Here is a 25,031-nt window from a genome sequence, read left to right as displayed (position 1 = left end):
TCCTCCACACACACAAGACTCTCTGAGGCTCACCGGAGGACATGCCACGTCCACATGAGAAGTCACAAACAGCTTTTGTATCCAGCAAGATGTTCCTCCACACTGGGGGGATCGCTCGCCTCCCGATCTCTCACACAACGCGCCAGGCGGGCAGTGACGTCATCACGCGGGGCGAGGCTTAGACGTCATCGAGTATGATAATAGCCTGGGACATTCCTCTATGAACCTTTTATCATGCGAGTGGAATTTTAACTTTCTCCGGGAAATAATCCGGCCTGTCTGCACTGTTGGATGTTTCTTTGTTATCTTTTAATATCTAAATCCTGGGAGATCGGTAATGGCCAGGAGATCGCTGGAGACCATCGTAGTCTCTGATATAAAAGCACAATTGACCCTCCTTTTGCAGTGGGGTCCGTGATATGGCCCCGATCAAAAGTCTCCACCCCCCCAGATCAAAAGTCTCCACCCCCCCGGATGAAAAGTCTCCACCCCCCCAGATCAAAAGTCTCCACCCCCCCGGATGAAAAGTCTCCACCCCCCCGGATCAAAAGTCTCCAACCCCCGGATCAAAAGTCTCCCCCCCGGATCAAAAGTTTCCGCCCCCCCGCATCAAAAGTCTCCCTCCCCTGGAATGTTCGGCCTTGGTACAGCCACACGAGGGGACACACACGGGTTGCAACGGCAATGAAAAGGTTAATTTCCCACATCTGTGGCTCTTCATATTGCAATCAGTGTCTGTGTATAAATAGTCAATGAGTTTGTTTGCTCGCATGTGATGCACTGAGCAGGCTGGATCCTAAACCATGGGGAGCAGACAAGAACTGTCAAAAGACCTGCGTAACAAGGTAATGGGACTCGATAAAGATGGAAAAGGATATAAAAAGAGATCCAAAGCCCTGAATAGGCCAGTCAGTGCAGTTCAATCACTCATTAAGAAGTGGAAAATTCAAGGATCTCTTGATCCGAAGCCGAACCCACAAGGAAGAAAGATATATTTGAAATGCTACAATGTTGGCCGTATTCAATATATTTAAAAATATATTTCTATATATATATATATACATACTGCATGTTGAAATGCGTTTTTATTCCAAAATATATGAAAAATGTTTTTTTAAAATACATTTCAAATATACTGTATGTCTTTAAAAATACAAATCTACATTTTTGGAACGCATTTACAAATATATGTAAAAATGAATTTTTTATATGTTAAAAAAATCTGAAGAATGTATTTAAAGGTCTCAGGAACTCCTTTCTGTTACCTACACTCGGCCCCTCGCACCATCAGGCCAGACACTGCAGCACGGTGTACCAAGACCTGGAGGTGATCCCTGGTAGGCCTGCATGCCCTGTGGCTGGGGTGGGCAACTGTTGTGGGGCTACACCCATCATGCCTACCCTGACCTTGAACTGTTTCTGGATCTTCACTTCTTATAGTCTACCCTGACCTTGAACTGTTTCTGGATCTTCACTTCTTATAGCCTACCCTGACCTGGAACTGTTTCTGGATCTTCACTTCTTATAGTCTACCCTGACCTTGAACTGTTTCTGGATCTTCACTTCTTATAGTCTACCCTGACCTTGAACTGTTTCTGGATCTTCACTTCTTATAGTCTACCCTGACATCAGACTGTTTCTGGATCTTCACTTCTTACAGTCGACCCTGACCTTGAACTGTTTCTGGATCTTCACTTCTTATAGCCTACCCTGACCTGGAACTGTTTCTGGATCTTCACTTCTTATAGCCTACCCTGACCTTAAACTGTTTCTGGATCTTCACTTCTTACCGTCTACCCTGACCTTGAACTATTTCTGGATCTTCACCTCTTATTGCCTACCCTGACCTTTGACTGTTTCTGGATTTTTCACTTCTTACTGCCTACCCTGACATCAGACTGTTTCTGGATCTTCACTTCTTACAGTCGACCCTGACCTGGAACTGTTTCTGGATCTTCACTTCTTACAGCCTACCCTGACCTTGAACTGTTTCTGGATCTTCACCTCTTATTGCCTACCCTGACCTTTGACTGTTTCTGGATTTTTCACTTCTTACTGCCTACTCTGACATCAGACTGTTTCTGGATCTTCACTTCTTACTGTCTACCCTGACCTTGAACTGTTTCTGGATCTTCACTTCTTACTGTCTACCCTGACCTTGAACTGTTTCTGGATCTTCACTTCTTACTGTCTACCCTGACCTCAAACTGTTTCTGGATCTTCACTTCTTATAGCCTACCCTGACCTTAAACTCTTTCTGGATTTTTCACTTCTTACTGACTACCCTGACATCAGACTGTTTCTGGATCTTCACTTCTTATAGCCTACCCTGACCTAGAACTGCTTCTGGATTTTCATTTCTTACTGTCTACCCTGACCTTGAACTGTTTCTGGATCTTCGCTTCTTATAGCCTACCCTGACCTTGAACTGTTTCTGGATCTTCGCTTCTTATAGCCTACCCTGACCTTGAACTGTTTCTGGATCTTCGCTTCTTATAGCCTACCCTGACCTCAAACTGTTTCTGGATCTTCACCTCTTATTGCCTACCCTGACCTCAAACTGTTTCTGGATTTTTCACTTCTTATTGCCTACCCTGACCTTTGACTGTTTTAAGATTTACATTTGTCATTCCCTACTCTGACCTCGAACTGTTTCTGGATTTACACTTCTTACTGCCTACCCTGACCTTGGACTGTTTCAGATTTACACTTCCCTGTTGCCTATCCTTGATGTCGGACGGTTTCTGGATTCATAATGTTCTGCTGCCCGTCCTGATTTCAGAGTATCTCTAAAGAACACTAACCATTCACCGCCTGCTTTGGCCCCGCCTCCTGCCAGATACCCTGGAAGGTCTCAGGTACCTACACACGGTCCCTTGCACCATCAGTCCAGACACTGTAGCACGGTGTACCAAGACCTGGAGGTGATCCCTGGGAGGCCTGCATGCCCTGTGGCCGGGGTGGGCAACTGTGGCCCTCCAGCTGTTGTGCAGCTACAAGTCCCATCATGCCTCTGGCTCTGGAAATCATGCTTGTAACGGTCAGTCTTGCAATGCCTCATGGGACACAACAGCTGGAAGGCCACCATTTGCCCACCTCTGTCCTAAAGGGAAACTGGGGCAGCTAAAAGCTGAGGCAACATTTGCTGCACTTGTTACAGTTTAGACTTCCGATACTGGGGTGATTGTCACAGTCCCCGCCCCTGGCCCCGCCCCCATGGGCTGGGAAGGCCGGCCCTTCTCTATTTGTCCCGGTGACTACAGCCAATGAAACATAAAGTGTTGGGATTTTCCTTCACTTTGGAGAGATTTTCTCCCACTTCCCGTCTACCGAACAAAAAATGTCCCCAAATAGGAGACGTCCAATGAGATCTGATGGGTGTTGAACCCTTTCCCTGCTCCATCCCAAACCGAAAAGCAAGGACTCCGACCATTCTTGGTGCGTCCCATGCGTCGCCGTGTCTCCCCGCAGGGACTCGCAATCCCGATTCTTAGCCAGAAATAGGGACTCATCCGCACGCCGGCGCCATCGCGGTTCTAGATGTTGCCCGAGTTTCATCTCGTTATTCCCCGGAGTAATCTGCGCAGATTCCGCGCTCATCCTCACATCATTGGAGTAGAAGGCGCCCCCCCGCTGCGTCTGATTGATGATTCGTGGCGCTCTGCGCACTTCCTCGCGCGCTCCTTTTTATATCCCCCGTGTGGGGAGGAAGATGCGCGGCTCGAGGTAGCCGGGGATGTGACAAGAAAAGGGGTTACGTGAGGTGATTAATGCGGCCGGGGGAGGGGGGCGCTAATGAACATACAACCAAAATGAAGTGCAGAGAAGAACGCGGACGCAGGAAGGGAAGTGCAGAGAAGGACGCGGACGCAGGAAGGGGGGTGCAGAGAAGAATGCGGACGCAGGAAGGGGTGCGCAGAGAAGGACACGGACGCAGGAAGGAGAGTGCAGAGAAGGACGCAGGAAGGGGAGTGCAGAGAAGGACGCGGACGCAGGAAGGGGAGCGCAGAGAAGGATGCGGACGCAGGAAGGGGAGCGCAGAGAAGAACGCGGACGCAGGAAGGGGAGCGCAGAGAAGGACGCGGACGCAGGGAGGGGAGCGCAGAGAAGAACGCGGACGCAGGAAGGGGAGCGCAGAGAAGAACGCGGACGCAGGAAGGGGAGCGCAGAGAAGAACGCGGACGCAGGAAGGGGAGCGCAGAGAAGAACGCGGACGCAGGAAGGGGAGCGCAGAGAAGGACGCGGACGCAGGAAGGGGAGTGCGGGAGAACACAGATTCCGGGATGTGAAATATTACTGCAGAGAAAAGTCATCCCTGAAGGCCCATCCCAGGAACACTGTCCCCAGGTCTGAGGGAATATCTCTGCAGGTTCTGAGCCAGCATGGAATGGTAGAAGAACGAACCTAAAGGGGATCGATCAGCCAAGACCAAAGGGGGAGACACTGCTCACCTCCCTCTTCCATAACATCTTGGTTCAGGGTCTGTGGCTCAGCTGACAGATGGATGGATGGATGGATGGATGGAGAGATGGATGGATGGATAGCGAGATGGATGGATGGAGGAAGGGATGGAGGGATGGATGGATGGATGGATGGATAGAGAGATGGGTGGATGGAGAGATGGATGGATGGATGGAGAGATGGATGGATGAATGGAGAGATGGATGGATGGATGGATAGAGAGATAGATGGATGGAGAGATGGATGGATGGATGGATGGATGGATAGAGAAATGGAAGGATGGATAGATGGATGGAGGGATGGATGGATGGATAGATGGATGGATGGATGAATGGATAGAGAGATGGATGGATGAATGGAGGGATGGATGGATAGATGGACAGAGAGATGGATGGAGAGATGGATGAATGGATAGATAGATAGCGCCTATGACCTTTAATGGCCTCCCAGTCTTAAGCAGGCTATACTTGGGTCGAATTCCAAATGATTTTTTGATCGAAAATGTGGTTCATTCTGTAATGCGATGGTGCCACCAATGATTTCGAAAAATCGGTTGTTTTTCAGGAATTTTCCAACATGCCCGATAAACAAAATGGGGAGGAACCACGAAAATCGGCCGATTATTCTTAGGTCCGATTTTTGAATGACCCATGTATGGCCTCCCAGTCCAGAGGACGCAGAGGACACAGAGGACGCATGGCACAGGCAGCTCTGATCTGTCTTTGTATGGAGTGGATGGAGGAACCGGCCCGGCACTGCATGGCTTTGGTGGTGGTACCAGCCGGGGCCACATACAGGGAGCTGATTGCGGTTGTATATGGATGACTGATTGTGGGAACAGATGGATCGCCGGCTGTATGTGCTGACAGGGCAAAACTGTGTGCCAGACCTATCAAGAATGTTCATACGAAAAGTCGTTCTAAACAGTAAGAAGTTCACACGGGTGGCAAAAGGGCAGTAAAAACATTGGTGAAAGAATGGGTCGCTCTCAGGAGCTCAGTGACTCCAAGCGTGGTCCCGTGATAGGTGGCCACCTGGGCAATAAGTCCATCCGTGACATTTCCTGGCTACTAAATATTCCACGCTCAACTGTTAGTGGGATTATAACAAAGTGGAAGCAACTGGGAACAGCCACTCAGCCACCAAGTGGTAGGCCACGTCACATGACAGGGCGGGGTCAGCGCATGCTTCAGATGAGCCCAACAACAGTGCGTAGAGAGCTTCATGGAATGGGTTTCCATGGCCGAGCAGCTGCATCCAAGCCTTCCATCACCAAGTGCAATGCAAAGCGGCGGATGCCGTGGTGTAAAGCACGCCGCTACTGGACTCTAGGGCAGGGGAGACGTGTTCTCTGGAGTGACCAATCACGCTTCTCTGTCTGGCAAACTGATGGACGTGTCTGGGTTTGGCGGTGGCCAGGAGAACGGTACTTGCCTGACTGCACTGTGCCAAGTGTAAAGTTTGGTGGAGGGGTTATATGATGTGGGGGTGTTTTTCAGGGGTTGGGCTTGGCCCCCTAGTTCCAGTGAAGGGAACTCTTAAGTCGACATTTTGAACAATTTCATGCTCCCAGCTTTGTGGGAGGAGTTTGGGGATGGCCCCTTCCTGTACCAACATGACTGCACACCAGTGCACAAAGCAAGGTCCATAAAGACATGGAGGAGCCAGTTTGGGGTGGAGGAACTTGACTGGTCTGCACAGAGTCCTGACCTCAACCCCATAGAACACGTTTTCAATGCCCACCTACAAGATAACATGGAGGCTGCTCGGGTGTGTTCACATTGCCTTAGCCATATTTCTTCGCTTCACGGTGCAACAAATTCAACTTGGCATATCACGTTTTTCAGACATTTGCCAAACTTGCCCATTGAAGTCAATGGACCTTATCGTAACCACATGCCAACCTCTTGGCACACTGTTGTGGTGCGTTGTTGGTATTGGAAGGCCAAACCCCCCCCCCCCCCCAAGCATTTAGAAGATGGCAATATCGCCTCCTGAACACCTGCAAACCACCACTCAACTGCCTCTGGAAAGACATCCACCATGGATCACCTTCAGGGGCAGACTGACAACTCATGGGGCCCCCGGGCAATAGAAAATCATGGGGCCCCTGTGTCCTTGCCCACACTCAAATCACACCCAAAAAAACCTATGAAAGGTACCAGTGGCATCTCATGGGGCCCCCTACTGACCCTGGGCCCTTGGGCAGTGCCCGAGTGCCTAAATGGTCAGTCCGCCCTGATCACCTTCTAGACGGGCAGTAAACTCAATGGCCATACGCAAGAGGTCCACCAATCTCCCAACAATTCATATGCTTGCATAAGACGGCAGGAGACCACATGAGATAAAACCTCCAACTACAGGAAATGCACAAACATACAGCTGACAATTCAGGATGAATGAATCTGATAGGGGTTCGGCTTGCAAATTTCACTTGAAGCTCAAAGTTCCCGAAATTTGTTGCAAACCCCTTTGGAGTCCACAAGGGGAAAATTTCAGTATTCAAATCTTTGAAAGACTCTACCGTTCCTCAAAAAACTTCTACTGATCTTTGAAAGACTCTACCGTTCCTCAAAAAACTTCTACTGATCTTTGAAAGACTCTACCGTTCCTCAAAAACATTCTACTGATCTTTGAAAGACTTTACCGTTCCTCAAAAACATTCTACTGATCTTTGAAAGACTCTATCGTTCCTCAAAAACATTCTACTGATCTTTGAAAGACTCTACCGTTCCTCAAAAAAATTAATCTGATCTTTGAAAGACTACCGTTCCTCAAAAATATTGCACTGATCTTTGAAAGACTCTACCATCCTCAAAAAAAATCTACTGATCTTTGAAAGACTCTACCGTTCCTCAAAAACATTCTACTGATCTTTGAAAGACTACCATTCCTCAAAAAAAATTCTATTGATCTTTGAAAGACTACTATACCTCAAAAAATTTTCTACTGATCTTTGAAAGATTCTACCGTTCCTCAAAAACATTCTACTGATCTTTGAAAGACTCCACTGTTCCTCAAAAAAAATTCTACTGATCTTTGAAAGACTCTACCATCCCTCAAAAACATTCTACTGATCTTTGAAAGACTTTACCGTTCCTCAAAAACATTCTACTGATCTTTGAAATACTTTACTGTTCCTCAAAAACATTCTACTGATCTTTGAAAGACTACCATCCCTCAAAAAAAAAACTCTACTGATCTTTGAAAGACTCTACCGTTCCTCAAAAACATTCTACTGATCTTTGAAATACTTTACCGTTCCTCAAAAACATTCTACTGATCTTTGAAAGACTCTACCATCCCTCAAAAACATTCTACTGATCTTTGAAAGACTATCATCCCTCAAAAAAAACCTCTACTGATCTTTGAAAGACTTAACCGTTCCTCAAAAACATTCTACTGATCTTTGAAAGACTCTACCGTTCCTCAAAAAAATTAATCTGATCTTTGAAAGACTCCACTGTTCCTCAAAAATATTGTACTGAACAATGACATCCATTGCATCCTATCCATTCACTAGAAAGCGGTGACATCACAGAGAATGCAGCCTATCCATTCACTAGAGAGCGGTGACATCACCGAGAATGCAGCCTATCCATTCACTAGAGAGCAATGACATCACCGAGAATGCAGCCTATCCATTCACTAGAGAGCGGTGACATCACCGAGAATGCAGCCTATCAATTCACTAGAGAGCGGTGACATCACCGAGAATGCAGCCTATCCATTCACTAGAGAGCGATGACATCACCGAGAATGCAGCCTATCCATTCACTAGAGAGCGGTGACATCACCGAGAACACAGCCTATCCATTCACTAGAGAGCGGTGACATCACCGAGTACACAGCCTCTCCATTCATAAAAATACATAAATCAATAATAACAAACAAATCCAAACCCTTTAAATCGAGATTCCACCAAAGCTGAGGCCACATGGAGGCTTTCAAAGACAACATGAAAAAAAGTACCGTCCGTAATGGTGAACTTTTACAGTAATGAATTATTCGGCTTCTGCAGACAATTGTCACCCGGGACGTATGAGAAGTCTAGTTTGTATCTCACTACTACAGGAAGAACTACAACAAACAAAGCCGGAGCCAAGCCGGAGCCAAGTTGGAGCCAAGGTTGTAGTACATCATCCATTGTGTGATCCTGCTGAGTACATCGCTGAGGACAAACATCTCCTCCTCACCGAATAAATGACGGCGTGCGACGCTCCGGGAAGTGTTCCGGGAAGTGCTCCGGCCTATTCAAGCACTCTTCTGGAGGAGAAGCTTGATTTTTATGAAAGCTCTAAAGGCCTCTTATCTCCTTTTCTTTACCATGTGATAGTTACAGGAGCTGAAATGAGAATTGTTCTGAACCGACTTCCCCTCCTTTACTGTTTACAAACGAATAAAAAAAAGGAAACAATATAAATATAAAAATAACATGAAAAAAAAATGAACCTGCAGCCACCACCCATCACAGATCCCATCACCTCATACTGGGGACATCATACAGAGAATCCAGATACTAGAGGCCTGAGGAGAGTGATGACAAAGCAGCCTATCCAATCACTAGAGAGCGATGACATCACTGAGACTGCAGCCTATCCATTCACTAGAGAGCGGTGACATCACTGAGAATGCAGCCTATCCGTTCACTAGAGAGTGATGACATCACTGAGAATGCAGCCTATCCAATCACTAGAGAGCGATGACATCACTGAGAATGCAGCCTATCCAATCACTAGAGAGCGATGACATCACTGAGAATGCAGCCTATCCAATCACTAGAGAGCGGTGACATCACTGAGAATGCAGCCTATCCATTCACTAGAGAGCGATGACATCACCGAGAATGCAGCCTATCCATTCACTAGAGAGTGGTGACATCACCGAGAATGCAGCCTATCCATTCACTAGAGAGCGGTGACATCACTGAGAATGCAGCCTATCCATTCACTAGAGAGCGGTGACATCACTGAGAATACAGCCTATCCGTTCACTAGAGAGCAGTGACATCACCGAGAATGCAGCCTATCCAATCACTAGAGAGGGTAACATCACCGAGAATGCAGCCTATCCATGCACTAGAGAGCAGTGACATCACTGAGAATGTAGCCTATCCAATCACTAGAGAGCAATGACATCACTGAGAATGCAGCCTATCCATCCACTAGAGAGTGGTGACATCACTGAGAATGGAGCCTATCCATCAACTAGAGAGCGATGACATCACTGAGAATGCAGCCTATCCATTCACTAGAGAGCGATGACATCACCGAGAATGCAGCCTATCCATTCACTAGAGAGCAATGACATCACTGAGAATGCAGCCTATCCATCCACTAGAGAGTGGTGACATCACTGAGAATGGAGCCTATCCATCAACTAGAGAGCGATGACATCACCGAGAATGCAGCCTATCCATTCACTAGAGAGCGATGACATCACCGAGAATGCAGCCTATCCATTCACTAGAGAGCAGTGACATCACTGAGAATGCAGCCTATCCAATCACTAGAGAGCGGTGACATCACTGAGAATGCAGCCTATCCATTCACTAGAGAGCGGTGACATCACCGAGAATGCAGCCTATCCATTCACTAGAGAGCGATGACATCACCGAGAATGCAGCCTATCCATTTACTAGAGAGCGGTGACCTCACCGAGAATGCAGCCTATCCATTCACTAGAGAGCGGTGACATCACCGAGAATGCAGCCTATCCAATCACTAGAGAGCGATGACATCACTGAGAATGTAGCCTATCCATCCACTAGAGAGCGGTGACATCACCGAGAATGGAGCCTATCCATCAACTAGAGAGCGATGACATCACTGAGAATGGAGCCTATCCATCAACTAGAGAGCGATGACATCACTGAGAATGCAGCCTATCCATTCACTAGAGAGCTGTGACATCACTGAGATTGCAGCCTATCCGTTCACTAGAGAGCGGTGACATCATTGAGAATGCAGCCTATCCATTCACTAGAGAGTGATGACATCACTGAGAATGCAGCTTATCCAATCACTAGAGAGCAATGACATCACTGAGGATGCAGCCTATCCATTCACTAGAGAGCGGTGACATCACTGAGGATGCAGCCTATTCATTCACTAGAGAGCGGTGACATCACAGAGAATGCAGCCTATTCATTCACTAGAGAGTGGTGACATCACAGAGAATGCAGCCTATCCGTTCACTAGAGAGCGATGACATCACTGAGAATGCAGCCTAACCATTCACTAGAGAGTGGTGACATTACCAAGAATGCAGCCTATCCGTTCACTAGAGAGCGATGACATCACTGAGAATGCAGCCTATCCATTCACTAGAGAGCGATGACATCACTGACAATGCAACCTATCCATTCACTAGAGAGCGATGACATCACTGAGAATGCAGCCTATTCATTCAGTACAATGTCCTCAGCAATATGTATTGGGTTTCCTCCCCCTCTATCCGCTCTGCGGGCAGATTTTCTCTTTGCTCCTCCCACTTCTTCTTCGGCCCGGGTCCCAGCCAATGTCCATGTCCCTGGTCTGGTAGGTGAGGATCAGAACCAAAGAAGGACACTTACTGAGCTCAGCGTGGGACGACTTTGATCATCTATGGCCCATTTGTGAGGTCAGGTGCTGATGTTGGATGAGAAGACCTGGCTCAGCATCACAGTTCCAATTTTTCCCAAAGGTGTTCAGTAGGGTTGAGGTCAGGGCTCTGTACAGGACACTCCAGTCCCTCCACAACAAACTGGTCAAACCATGTCTTTATGGAGTTGGACATCTCATTCCAAAAAAAAACAATTGCCATTATTATGGAGTTCCCCCATGGCCATTAATATAGCATGGGGCTAAAACATCCTCCACTCTTCTGAGAAAGATCTTGGCCCATTTGTGAGGTCAGGTGCTGATGTTGGGTAGGATTACCTGGCTCAAAGTTGGCATTTCAGTTTATCCCAAAAGTGCTCGGTAGGGTTGAGGTCGGGGCTCTGTACAGGACACTCGAGTCCCTCCACACCAAACTGGTCATCCATGTCTTTATGGAGCTGGCTTTGTACATGGGGGACAGTCATGGTGGGACAGAAAAGAGTCTTCTCCAAACTGCTACCTCGAGCTGGAAGATCACAATTGTCTACAATGTCTTTGTATGATGGAGTATTACCAGGACCCTTCATTGGAGACACCTGAACTCAGTCATTGGGGGATCCACATACACAGTACATGTGATGGTAAGGTGTCCGCCATATTGTGCAATAGTAGTATTGGTGGTAGTAGGTCAGTTTTCATCTGGACTGAGGATACTTGGATGAGCATTAAAACATATTCATTACAGGAGACATCTAGTTGAACGTGACTGAGTACTACTAGATATGCCATGACCCGGATAAATGTGAATCTTCAAAGATATAAGATGTTCATCCAATCCACGGAACATTTGTAAATTTGTAGGTCTTCCCTGACATCCCTTGGTAGAACTTCCTTGGCCCCAGTCCACTGGCCTGCTATATTTTCCTGGGACAATTGTTATTTTTTTTTGATGGAGTGCTCCTTGTCCCTCTCTATGAGAATAAGCGTGCATGCGGATGACCCTCTCAGTAAAAGAGAAACTTTCAGTCATTTTGCAAATCTTCACAAGACATTTTCTGAAATCTCGCAGTAGACAGCAACAGTATTGTTTCTCTACCTCACCTCGCCCCTTCAGTCTCCTCCTCACCTCGCCCCTTCAGTCTCCTCCTCACCTCGCCCCTTCAGTCTCCTCCTCACCTCGCCCCTTCAGTCTCCTCCTCACCTCGCCCCTTCAGTCTCCTCCTCACCTCCCCCCTTCAGTCTCCTCCTCACCTCCCCCCTTCAGTCTCCTCCTCACCTCCCCCTTCAGTCTCCTCCTCACCTCCCCCCTTCAGTCTCCTCCTCACCTCGCCCCTTCAGTCTCCTCCTCACCTCGCCCCTTCAGTCTCCTCCTCACCTCCCCCCTTCAGTCTCCTCCTCACCTCCCCCTTCAGTATCCTCCTCACCTCGCCCCTTCAGTCTCCTCCTCACCTCGCCCCTTCAGTCTCCTCCTCACCTCGCCCCTTCAGTCTCCTCCTCACCTCCCCCCTTCAGTCTCCTCCTCACCTCGCCCCTTCAGTCTCCTCCTCACCTCGCCCCTTCAGTCTCCTCCTCACCTCGCCCCTTCAGTCTCCTCCTCACCTCGCCCCTTCAGCCTCCTCCTCACCTCACCCCTTCAGTCTCCTCCTCACCTCTCCCCTTCAGTCTCCTCCTCACCTCCCCCTTTAGGCTCCTCCTCACCTCTCCCCTTCAGTCTCCTCCTCACCTCACCCCTTCAGTCTCCTCCTCACCTCTCCCCTTCAGTCTCCTCCTCACCTCACCCCTTCAGTCTCCTCTCGCATTACTAGCCTACTAAGTGAAATATCGGCATGGATGTCACTCTACTTCCTCAAACTCAATCTTTCCAAATCGGAGCTCATACTATTCCCCCCAGCCCGTGCCCCTCCCCTGACTTCGCCATCAAGACCAATAATACAACCATCAGTCCCTCTCCTCATGCCAGGATACGAGGTGTAATCCTAGACTCCCATCTGTCCTTCCAGCCCCAAATCCAATCACTGTCCAAATCTTGTAGACTTCACCTCCGCAACACCTCCAACCTCCGCAACATCTCCAACCTCCGCAACACCTCCAACCTCCGCAACACCTCCAACCTCCGCAACACCTCCAACCTCCGCAACATCTCCAACCTCCGCAACACCTCCAACCTCCGCAACATCTCCAACCTCCGCAACATCTCCAACCTCCGCAACATCTCCAACCTCCGCAACACCTCCGACCTCCGCAACATCTCCAACCTCCGCAACATCTCCAACCTTCGCAACATCTCCAACCTTCGCAACATCTTCAACCTTCGCAACATCTCCAACCTCCGCAATATCTCCAACCTCCGCAACATCTCCAATCTCCCCAACATCTCCAACCTCCCCAACACCTCCAACCTCCGCCACATCTCCAACCTCCCCAACACCTCCAACCTCCGCCACATCTCCAACCTCCCCAACACCTCCAACCTCCGCAACACCTCCAACCTCTGAAACACCTCCAACCTCCGCAACACCTCCAACCTCTGAAACACCTCCAACCTCCGCAACACCTCCAACCTCCGCCACATCTCCAACCTCCACAACATCTCCAACCTCCGCAACATCTCCAGGATACGGCCGTTCTTAACCTCAGAAACCACTAAGCAACTTATTCCCTCCCTGGTTATATCTCGCCTTGACTATTGTAACTCCCTCCTCATTGGCCGACCTCATCACAGGCTATCCCCTCTTCAGTCTATCATGAATGCTGCTGCCAGACTCATCCCCCTTACTAACCGTTCCGTATCTGCCATCCCTCTCTGCCAATCCCTCCACTCAACTCCACTCAGTGTCCTCCACCCCTCTCTGCCAATCCCTCTACTGGCCTCCATTCAGTGTCCTCCACCCCTCTCTGCCAATCCCTCTACTTGCCTCCATTCAGTGTCCTCCACCCCTCTCTGCCAATCCCTCTACTGACCTCCACTCAGTGTCCTCCATCCCTTTCTGCCAATCCCTTCAGTGGCCTCCGCTCAGTGTCCTCCACCCCCCTCTGCCAATCCCTCCACTGACTTCCCATTGCCCAACGGATAAAATTCAAAACATTAACAATCACATATAAAGCCATTTATAACTCTGCCCCAAATTACATCACCAATCTTGTCTCCAAATATCACCAAAACCATACTCTCCACTCCTCGTACGACCTCCTGCTCTCTAGCTCCCTTGTCTCCTCCTCCCATGCTCGTCTCCAGGACTTCTCCAGAGCTTCCCCCATCCTCTGGAACTCTTTACCCCAATCTATCCGACTATCGCCTACTCTCTTCAGGGAAGCCTATCCTGCCCTCAGCTAATACTGGAATCTTCTACTCTTCCAACCAGTCCATCCCCCACAGTTATTACCTTTTGTACCACTAGCCCCTCCCTCCTAGATTGTAAGCTCCAAGGATCAGGCCCTCCTATCCCTCTTGTATTGAACTGTATTGTTGCTGTATTGTCTCCCGTTATATTGTACAGAGCTGAGCAAACTGTTGGCGCCATAAATCCTGTATAATAATAATAATAATAATAATAATAAAATTATCATTAAAAAAAGTCCTTCAGCCAAAGTCAGTGCCTTGGCCTATGCTGAGGTGATAAAGTCTGGGATGTCTATGGAGGAACGCTTGATACAAAAGTTCATCTCACTTGAAGGACTTTTTGAAACATTTAATGGTTAAGCCTGGCTGAATTTTCCGGAGGCTTTCCTCCTGAAACCCTTTGAGAGCATCCAATGCTTTTAACCATTAAATGCTTCAAAAAGTCCTTTACGTGAAATTAACTTTTGTACCAGGCACTCCTCTGTACACATCCATGAATGTACCATCTGGTGAGCACTTCTTTGGTAGCTATCAGAGAGGTAGCAGCCTAGGACCAGAACAGGGTCCAGCCACACTAAACTTTCATTACATATCTGCTTCTTTGAAGGAAAAAAGCACCTTATGGTAGATCCACCAGAACCAATTTACACATTTATGGGTCCAGAGCTATCATGCACGCATTAGGCTGAGAAGATGTCAACAATTTGCTGCAGGCAGTAGTTGGCATTTCCTCGGCCTCCCCTTCTACAGTGATCACACTGCAACATTGTAACTTTGTAGCAGCTCACAAGCAGTGATGAGCTTGGGTTCAGTCCAAACCCAAGTTCATCCGAACCTAGAAGGTAGCTGTCAGTTCTGGCCAATCAGCCACAGGTGGGGCATTACTTGCTCTGTAGCTGATGTACACAGAAGGGTGTAGATGCTCATGAAATCATTATTGAATACAGTACATGACCATATGAGGTCAATGACCTTGACCTAATATAGGCACATGGCCATATTAGGTCAGTAATGTCATGGCATCCCTTTGTATACATGCAGCTGAGGGATGGGATACTCATGACATCATTGACCTAATGTGGGTACATGGCCAGGTTAGGTCAATCACATTGACCTAATAAGGGCACCTAGCCAGATTAGGGCAAGCTCCTTGATCTAATTTAGACATGTGACCACAATAGGTCAATAACCTGATGTTGAGAGGTGAGGAATCTTCCACCAGCAACTCATTCATCCATCAATGACAGCTAACTTCTGGGCATGGATCAGTTTTGTTTGGACCAAACCCAAGCTCATCCCTAGTCACAAGGTGAGAGGCCACAGTGTGCACTTCATTTTATAAATGGGTCTACCTAAGGTGAATCTGTACCATGACCATGCACGTTAAAGGAACAGGTCCACTTTATTGCAGACCTCTAGAAACACATAGGCATACCTTCCTTTCAATGTCAATCCATGGTAAGCAAAAGAAAGCCTGCAAAAGCTACACGTTGCTGGAGTCATGGCCTACAGAAAGCTATGGATTCCACTATGACCCCACAGTGTTGTCACACGGGGGTTAATCGCATGTTCCACCATACCTGGGAGTACTGAGTATTTCCTTTGTCTCCAGACGCTGAACAGACCGACCGGAGTGCGAAGTGTACTCTAGGAACGAGCCAAGTACAGGTGGACTTATTTAGAGGCCATAACTGACATGAAAGCCTCCGAGTGCTTTGTTGGAGAACCTGTCAGTGCCGCACCAATTATTCAATAAAGACGTTAACAGCAGCCAACCAGCAAGAAGCAAATCAAGTCGTCCAACGCTCAACGTGCTTAACCAACCTTGCAGGTCCAGGACGACCTCCTTTACACTCTCTACGCAAGAACTGCAAGTCCCAGCAGGCCGGTTGCCGCTGTCTGGGACCTTCAGTTCCTCAGCAGTAAAGTGTCTTCCCCAAAACCTGGCGGTTTTTAATAGACACCACTCCAGTTAAGTATACTGCATCTTTAAACTCAAGTGCAGATGTTGTTTCCATGGCAACAGAGGAACCAACTATATTAGTGCATCTAATAATAGCTAGGCTTCATTTGAAAAGTGTTTCTCTTTGTGCCACCAAGGTGTGTTTACCTAGAAGATGTCAATTGCCGGGCAAAACCTCCGACCCTTCGTGCTGGTAACAGCTGAATTTTTTATTAGGAAGGGGGAGATCGAGTGCCCCCCCCCCACCCCCACACTTTATTTTTTTCCCACACACCACAGATGTTCGAATTCCACACAAAGAAGTATAAACTGTTTATTTCAGAAGCCAGCCGCCCAGGCCGCGCGTTCAACATTGCGAGGAAAACATGTCCTGCATAGCAAAAAAGCCTCCAGTGAAACTATTTACAGTGACCTGCTGATACGAGGACCATAAAACAAAAGCTGAACACACACAAGAGCATCTTCACTCAAAAAAAAAAAAAAATTATTACACGTGTCTCTCTGCAGAGTACCAATCCTGGACGCCAGATTCTCCAGGCCGCCTCCCAGGCTTTGGCTTGGCGTCAAGACAAAAACACCTTTTGACCAACAAAGTCCAGCTTTGCAGACCTGTTGACAGCATCAAAAAACCTTTTTTTATGGTGACACCTGTCAATGTTTTCCAAGCGTGGTGACCACTCAAGAGGTCACCAATGATGATGGCTCAAATAAGTGCAACATTTTGGATAATTATGAAAGTCACCACTCCTCAAACCAGAGGACTCAGTGAATTAGAGTGAAGTGACCAAAAATTGGCAGTGGACCAAAATGTACCCAATTATTTTCACCCCTGTAAATGGTGGCTTCTCCTTAAACCAGAAATTCTGAAGGACCCTCTGCACACTGGTATATTCTCCTTAAACCAGAGGCTGCAGCGGGCTAGATAAAATTTGACCCCAAAAAATTGGCAGCGGACTAAAATGTACAAACATTTTGCACCCCATTAAATTGTGGCCACTCCTCAAACCACAGGCTGTAGAGGGCTAGAGAAAAGTAACTAAAACATTGGCAGTGGACCAAAATTTACCCAACATTTGCACCCCAGTAAATGGTGACCACTCCTCAAGCGAGAGGCTGAAGCAGGCTAGAGATAAGTGACCAAATATTGGAGGTGGACCAAAATTTATCCATTTGCACCCCAGTAAATGGTGACCGCTCCTCGAACCAGAGGCTGTGGCAGGATAGATATAATTGGCAGAAAATTGGCTTTCTACAAAATTTACCAAAATTTTGCACTCCAATAAATGGTGGCCTCTTCTCATACCAGAGGGTGCAGAGGGCTAGAGATAAGTGACTGAAAATTAGCTGTGGATCAAAAATTTACTAACATTTTTCCCCTCAGTAAATGATGACCACTCCTCAAGCGAGAGGCTGAAGCAGACTAGAGTTAAGTGACCAAATATTGGAGGTGGACCAAAATTGAGCCAAATTTCACACCCCAGTAAATGGTAGCCATTCCTAAAACCAGAGGCTGCCGCTGGCTAGAGACAAGTGTCAAAAAAGTGGCTTTGGTCCAACATTTAGCAATATTTTGTACCCCAGTAAATGGTGACCACTCCTCAAGCCCGAGATAATTCACAAAAAATTGGCTGCGGACCAAACTTTACCAAAATGTTGTACCCCAAACCAGAGACCGTGGCAGGACAGAGATAATTTACAAAAAATGGCTTTGAATAACATTTACCAAAATTTTGCCCCCCCCTCAATAAATGGTGGCCTCTACTCAAAACCAGAGGTCGCAGAGGGCTAAGGCTGAGTGATCAAAACTTGCCTTTAAACAAAATTTACCTACCCAAATTGTGCACCCCAGTAAATGGTGGCCTCTGCTCAAACGAGAGACCGCAGAAGGCTAAGGTTAAGTAACCAAAACTTGCTTTTGAACAAAATTTACCAAAATTTTGCACCCCAGTAAATGGTGGCCTCTCCTGAAACCAGAGACCGCAGAAGGCTAAGTTTAAGTAGCTAAAACTTTCCTTTGGACAAAAATGTACCCAAATTTCACACCCCAGTAAATGGTGGCCTCTGATCAAACCACAGACCACAGAAGGCTAAGGTTAAGCAACCAAAACTTACTTTTGGACAAAAATATACCCAAATTTTGCACCCCAGTAATTGGTGGCCTCTCCTCAAACCAGAGACAAGACCACAGAAGGCTAAGGTTAAGTGACCAATTCTTGCTTTTGGGCAAAAAGATTTACCCAAATTTTGCACCCAGTGATTAGTGGCCTCTCCTCAAACCAGAGGGCACAGAGGGCTAAGGTTAAGTGACAAAAACATGCCTTTTGACAAAATTTACAAACCCCAGTAAATGGTGACCTCTCCTCAAATCAGAGGCCACAGACAGCTAAGGTTAAGTGACTAAAGCTTGCTTTTGGACAAAATTTAAAAACATATCGCACCTCAGTAAACAGTGGCCTCTGATCAAACCAGAGACCTCAGAAGGCTAAGGCTGAGTGGCCAAAACTTGCTTCTAGACAAAAAATGACCAGAAAATAACCCCAGTAAATGGTGGCCTCTCCTAAAACCAGAAGCCTCAGAGAGCTAAGGTTGAGTGTCCAAAACTTGCCTATACCAAACATTTACCCAAATTTCACACCCCAGTAAATAGTGGCTTATTAGGAATAGGACATTTCCTGTTTCTCAAACCAGAGAGCACAGAGGGCTAAGGTTAAATGATAAAAACGTGCCTTTGGACAAAATTTACCAAAATTCACACCCCAGTAAATGGTGGCCTCTCCTCAGACCAGAGACTGCAGAAGGCTAAGGTTAAGTGGCTAAAACTTGCATTTGGACAAACATTTACCCAAATTTCGCCCCCCAGTAAATAGTGGCTCATTAGGAATTGGACATTTCCTGTTTCTCAAACCAGAGGGCACAGAGGGCTAAGGTTAAGTGACAAAAACGTGCCTTTGGACAAAATTTACCAAAATTTTACACCCCAGTAAATGGCGGCCTCTCCGCAAACCAGAGGCCTCAGAGAGCTAAGGTTAAAAATCCAAAACTTGCCTATACCAAAAATTTACCCAAATGTTGCACCCCGGTAAATGGTGGCCTCTCCTCAAATCAGAGACCGCAGAAGGCTAAGGTTAAGTGGCCAAATGTGCCTTTGGACAAAAATTATCAAAATTTCACACCCCAGTAAATGGTGGCCTCTCCTCAAATCAGAGGCCACAGAGAGCTAAGGTTAAGTAACTAAAGCTTGCTTTTGGACAACATTTTAAAAAAATATTGCACCCCAGTAAATGGCGGCCTCTCCACAAACCAGAGGCCTCAGAGAGCTAAGGTTAAAAATCCAAAACTTGCCTATACCAAAAATTTACCCAAATTTCGCACCCCAGTAAATGGTGGCCTCTCCTCAAACCAGAGACCACAGAAGGCTAAGGTTAAGTGAACAAAACTTGCTTTTGGACAAACATTTACCCAAACTTTGCACCCCAGTAAATAGTGGCTCATTAGGAATTGGACACTTCCTATTTCTCAAACCAGAGTGCGCAGAGGGCTAAGGTTAAGTGACAAAAATGTGCCTTTGGACAAAATTTACCAAAATTTCACACCCCAGTAAATGGTGGCCTCTCCTCAAACCAGAGGCCTCAGAGAGCTAAGGTTAAGTAACTAAAGCTTGCTTTTGGAAAACATTTGAAAAAATATTGCACCCCACTAAATGGTGGCCTATCCACAAACCAGAAGCCTCAGAGAGCTAAGGTTAAAAATCCAAAACTTGCCTATACCAAAAATTTACCCAAATGTTGCACCCCAGTAAATGGTGGCCTCTCCTCAAACCAGAGACCGCAGAAGGCTAAGGTTAAGTGAACAAAACTTGCTTTTGGACAAACATTTGCCCAAATTTTGCACCCCAGTAAATAGTGGCTCATTAGGAATTGGACACTTCCTGTTTCTCAAACCAGAGTGCGCAGAGGGCTAAGGTTAAGTGAGAAAAATGTGCCTTTGGACAAAATTTACCAAAATTTCACACCCCAGTAAATGGTGGCCTCTCCTCAAATCAGAGGCCGCAGATGGCTAAGGTTAAGTGACCAAAACTTGCTTTTGGACAAAAAATTTACCCAAATTTCGCTCCCCAGTAAATAGTGGCTCATTAGGAATCGGACATTTTGTGATTCTCGTGTCAATGAATTATTTGCAACAAATCGACACACACAAAAAAAAAAAATCACAAGAACAGAAAAGAGAGACGCAAAGCGTAAAATGATACAATGCAACAAATCCTTACGTAAGGCTCCTCCACGCCATAATGCATTAAGCTTTACTACGCTATAGTATATATAAAAACACACAAAAACAAACCGCGGCAGCAACAAATCCATTTCAGTTGCAACATCAACACACAGAAAGGAGGAGGAGAGACTGGGGGGGGGGGGGATCACGCTGGTTTCATACGGCATATTTTTATGTCTAAGTTTTTCAGCGCACACTGGGTTTTTTTTTTTTCTTTTACAAAAGACTGAACACCCACACAAATACACACAACCTTTCACCTCCTGCCTGTGCGCAGATTACTGAGCAGCGTCAAAGTCAGCCCCGCGTTTTGCTTGTTTGCCGCTCCTGATCAATGTTTTCCCGGTGGTCGCGGAGCAATGTGACCAACAGAGCCTACAGAGGCGCAGGGGGGGTGACAATGGGAAGTGGAGGGGATACAATGTATCAATGTGATAATTGACACACATTCTAAAAGGACAGGGCCGTTAACTCTTTCACAGCTGGAGGTGAAAGAGAAAAAAAAAAGGGGGGGGGGGTTGGTTTGGTGTTGGTGGTGCAGCATCGCCGCCGAGTCTAAAAGGTCTGACCCCGATGCAAGGTTAAACACTGAACGGCACGGCGGGGGCATACTTAAAAAAAAAAAATGGAAAGCATTTTTTTTTTTGGCGTTTCTTTTTGTCTCTTTTTTTTTCAGGAGGGAGAGAGACTTACCATGTCTGAACTGAGCTGGGATAAAATGGCGAAGCTGGATAAGCGATCACACAGGCATTTAGTATGAAATGGATCCACGGGGATGGTGCGGCAGCCTTTGAAGGACCAGGAGCCCAGATTAGAGGATCTACAAGGGGGGAGAGAGAGAGAAAAAGAGACAAAACGGAAGAGATTGTAGCACCAACAATGATAAATAATCAAGGGATGGGCGAGCGCGGGGAGCATCAACATAATCTGCGGCTATATATAGCAGCACGCGGGGGGCGAGGAGAGGGAGAACAACATACAATGAGGGACATAGAAGTGTAAATACAACAAAGACATGACATACCGGATTGTTATGGATGCGATTGGGGGGGCGCTTCACATGGAAGGATAGAGATATAGCAGAGAGGAGGGAGGATGGAGGGGATGGGGGGGGGAGGGGGGGGTCATGGGTTTGCACTGGAGTGATGGGAGCCGGGACGCGGGAAGGGGGGCGATATAATGAATGAAATGTGACGGAAGGGTGTGAAAGGGGGGGGGGTAGCTTGGGGAAAAAGGGGGGTTTCCAAAATCTGAATGGGGGGGTGGGAGGAAAATGGACGCATGCAAATTGATCAGGTTGGCCTTAATGGTGATGTCTGGACGGAGCTAGATGTGCAGGGAGGGCAGCTGGAGAGGAGGAAGGGGGGAGCTACAAATGACAGTCGGAAGAGAGAAAGAGAGAGAGAAAGAGAGAGAGAAGGAGAGAGAGAGAGAAGGAGAGAGAGAGGGAGAGAGAAAAAGAGAGAGAGAAAGAGAGAGAGAAGGAGAGAGAGAGAGGGAGAGAGAGAAGGAGGGAGAGAGAGAAGAGAGAGAGAAGGAGAGAGGGAGAGAGAGGGAGAGAAGAGAGAGAGAGAAGAGAAAGAGAGAGAGAGAAGAGAGAGAGAGAAGGAGAGAAAGAGAGAGGGGGGAGAGAGAAGGAGAGAGAGGGGAGAGAGAGAAGGAGAGAGAGGGGGGAGAGAGAAGGAGAGAGAGGGGGGAGAGAGGGGAGAGAGAGGAGGAGAGAGAGGGGGGAGCATGAGAGGGGGGAGAGAAAGAGAGAGGGGGGAGAGGGAGAGAGAGAGAAGGAGAGAGGGGAAGGGAGAGAGAGAGAGGGAGAGAGGGGGAGGGGTAAGAGAGACAGAGGGAGAGAGGGGGTAAGGGGGAGAGAGAGAAGGAGAGAGAGAGAAAGGGGGGGTAAGAGAGACAGAGAGAGAGAGGGGAGGAGAGATACGGAGGGGGAGAGAGAAGGAGAGAGGGGGGGAGAGAGGGGGGAGAGGGAAGAGAGAGGGAGGGAAGAGAGGGGGGGGAAGGGAGAGAGAGGGAAGGGAGAGAAAGAGGGAGGGGGAGGAAGAGAGAGGGGGGAGAGAGAGGGGGAGGGAGAGAAGAGAGGGGGAGGAGAGAATGGGGGAGGGAGAGAGAGAGGTGGGGGGGGGGGGGAGAGGGGGGAGAGAGAGGGGGAGGGGAAGAGAGAGAGAGAGGGGGGGAGATGTGGAGAGTGAGAGAAGAGAGGGGGGATAAGGGGGAGGAAGAGGAGAGATAGAGAGAGAGGGAGAGAGGGGGAGAGAGGAGAGAGAGAGGGGGAGAGAGAGGGGGGGAGAGAGAGAGGAGAGAGAGAGCAAGAGGGGGAAAGAGGGGGAGAGGGGGGAAGAGAGATAGAGGGGGAGGGGAGGAAGAGAGAGAGGGAGAAAGAGGGGGGAGAGAGAGGGGGGAAGAGAGAGGTGGAGGGGGAGAGAGGAGAGGGGGAGAGGGGAGGGGGGAGAGATGGGGGGAGAGGAGAGAGAGGGGGGAGAGGAGAGGAGAGGGGGGAGAGAGGAGAGAGAGAGGGGGAGGGAGAGAGGGGAGGGAGAGGGGGGGAGAGAGAGAGAGAGAGAGAGAGAGAGAGAGAGGGGGGGGGAGAGGGGGGAGGAGGGAGGAGAAGGAAGGGGGGGGGGAATTTGAGATGCTGAGTGGGGGAGGGGAGATCGGATTATGGTGAACATCAGTGAATTTACTGACAGGCAATAATAATAACAATCTGCTGCTACAATAGTACAATGTAAAGTGCTGACAACAGATGATTAGTTTGCTGACATTTGTAGGAATTGTTCTGTGATTGGAATAATAATAATAATAATAATAATCATGTAAATCATCAGAACAGACAGTTGGTCTCACGTTGCCGTGTATTCTGTATGTCACTATTAGGCTCCATGTACTGCAGATGATAAACTGACATTCAGGAGCTTTTCTGCGTTTTTCAGCAGCCCTGAACCCTCCCCAATGTTCCCCTCCGTGTCCATACACATCGTCCTTTACAGGCAGTGGAGTTTACAGACTTTTTTTGAACGCAGAAAACTTGTGTTCAGTAGATTTTATCAGCATTTCAAACGCCAAACGCTTGTAAACGCGGCTAACCGCGGTATGCAAATTAAGCTAAACTGACGTTTTTTAACCTGCGTTTTCCAGCAGTTAGAAGAGTTTTCCAAACATCCCGCGTACTCGGCGCCGGACTATCATTTATATTATTCCGCAAACTATCCTGTATAACATTATCAATGTACTCACCACAAAACACACAACACACAACGCACAACACACAACACACAACACGCGTCATCATCGTAAACAAAAATACACATCATTATTGTTATATAATATACAGTATATTATACAAATATATTATTATTGATTGAATAATAATTTGAAAGTTTTCTATGGCCAACTCAGAAAAAGTTATGTGGTAATTATGCCATTATATAATTAATAATATTTATTTTCAATAATAATAATGATATTTACCAGTGTAACTTATAGTAATTGAAAACATAATAACAATAATAATAATAATAGTAATAATAAAAAATACCAGTAAATATTATTATTATTTAAATAAAAAGTTTTATATATTACTTCTATTATTATTATTACGTTTTCAATGACAACAATGATTTTGAGAGAAGTTACTGGTATATATTATTATTACTATTATTATTATTATTATTGTTATTAATAATAATACTATTAATATATTTTGGAATAATCCTATGGCTATGATGAACTTGAAAACAATTTCAAGCAAATATCATTATTACTTAAGCAAAATTTGTATTATTATTATAATTATTCAGATTTTGTAATAATAATATTTGCTGGTAATGTTTTGAGATTCATCCTGGCCATAGAATTATTCTAAAACACAATGACAGAAATACTATAATTTACTGGTATTTTTTCAGGTTCGTGTAATTATAGAATTATTGAAAAATGTATAATTAAAAAAAAAATAACAACAATAATATTTACAGATATAATTTCTTTCAGAATCATTATAGTCAGTAAAAACTTTGGAATAACAATAACAACAACCACAGCAATAATAATAATACAAAATTAATATTTACTAGTAATTTTTTTCAGGTTCAAAGAATTATTATATTATAGAATTATGATGTAAAATATATAAAAATAATAATAATTACCAGTGTAACTTATTTCAACAATAACAATAACACATATTTTTTGAATAATAATATTTACTAGACATTTTTTTTGGTTCATAGAATTATTATATAAAAAATATATTATAATAAATAATAATAATAATGTTATTAGTATAAAGTTTTCAGTGACTATAGTGATTGTGAAAGAAGTTACACTGCTAATATATTACAATAAATAATAATAATAATAATAATGATAATAATATTTACTAGTTGTTTTTTTCAGGTTCATAGAA

The 25,031-nt window shown here is 46.4% G+C and overlaps 1 protein-coding gene across 1 annotated transcript in view; it reads right to left on the bottom strand.

Annotated features, from left to right (window-relative positions):
* LOC149435879 (adhesion G protein-coupled receptor B1-like) overlaps positions 1-21,800 on the bottom strand; it is a 160,108-nt gene extending 138,308 nt beyond the window's left edge. Inside the window, exons 1-2 of the mRNA XM_089662335.1 lie at positions 21,642-21,800; positions 21,311-21,437 (exon numbers count right to left, since the gene is read on the bottom strand). Of these exons, the coding sequence (XP_089518461.1) occupies positions 21,311-21,313 (3 nt within the window). The 5' untranslated portion in view covers positions 21,314-21,437; positions 21,642-21,800. The remainder of the gene's footprint in view (positions 1-21,310; positions 21,438-21,641) is intronic.
* Positions 21,801-25,031: the final 3,231 nt, after the last annotated feature.

Source organism: Staurois parvus, unplaced genomic scaffold (genome assembly GCF_062004578.1).
Source record: "Staurois parvus isolate SC_StPar_1 unplaced genomic scaffold, SC_StPar_1.0 ptg001456l, whole genome shotgun sequence".
Classification (NCBI taxonomy): domain Eukaryota; kingdom Metazoa; phylum Chordata; class Amphibia; order Anura; family Ranidae; genus Staurois; species Staurois parvus.
Note: the sequence above shows the minus strand (reverse complement) of the source record. Positions and strands in the feature narration are given on the sequence as shown.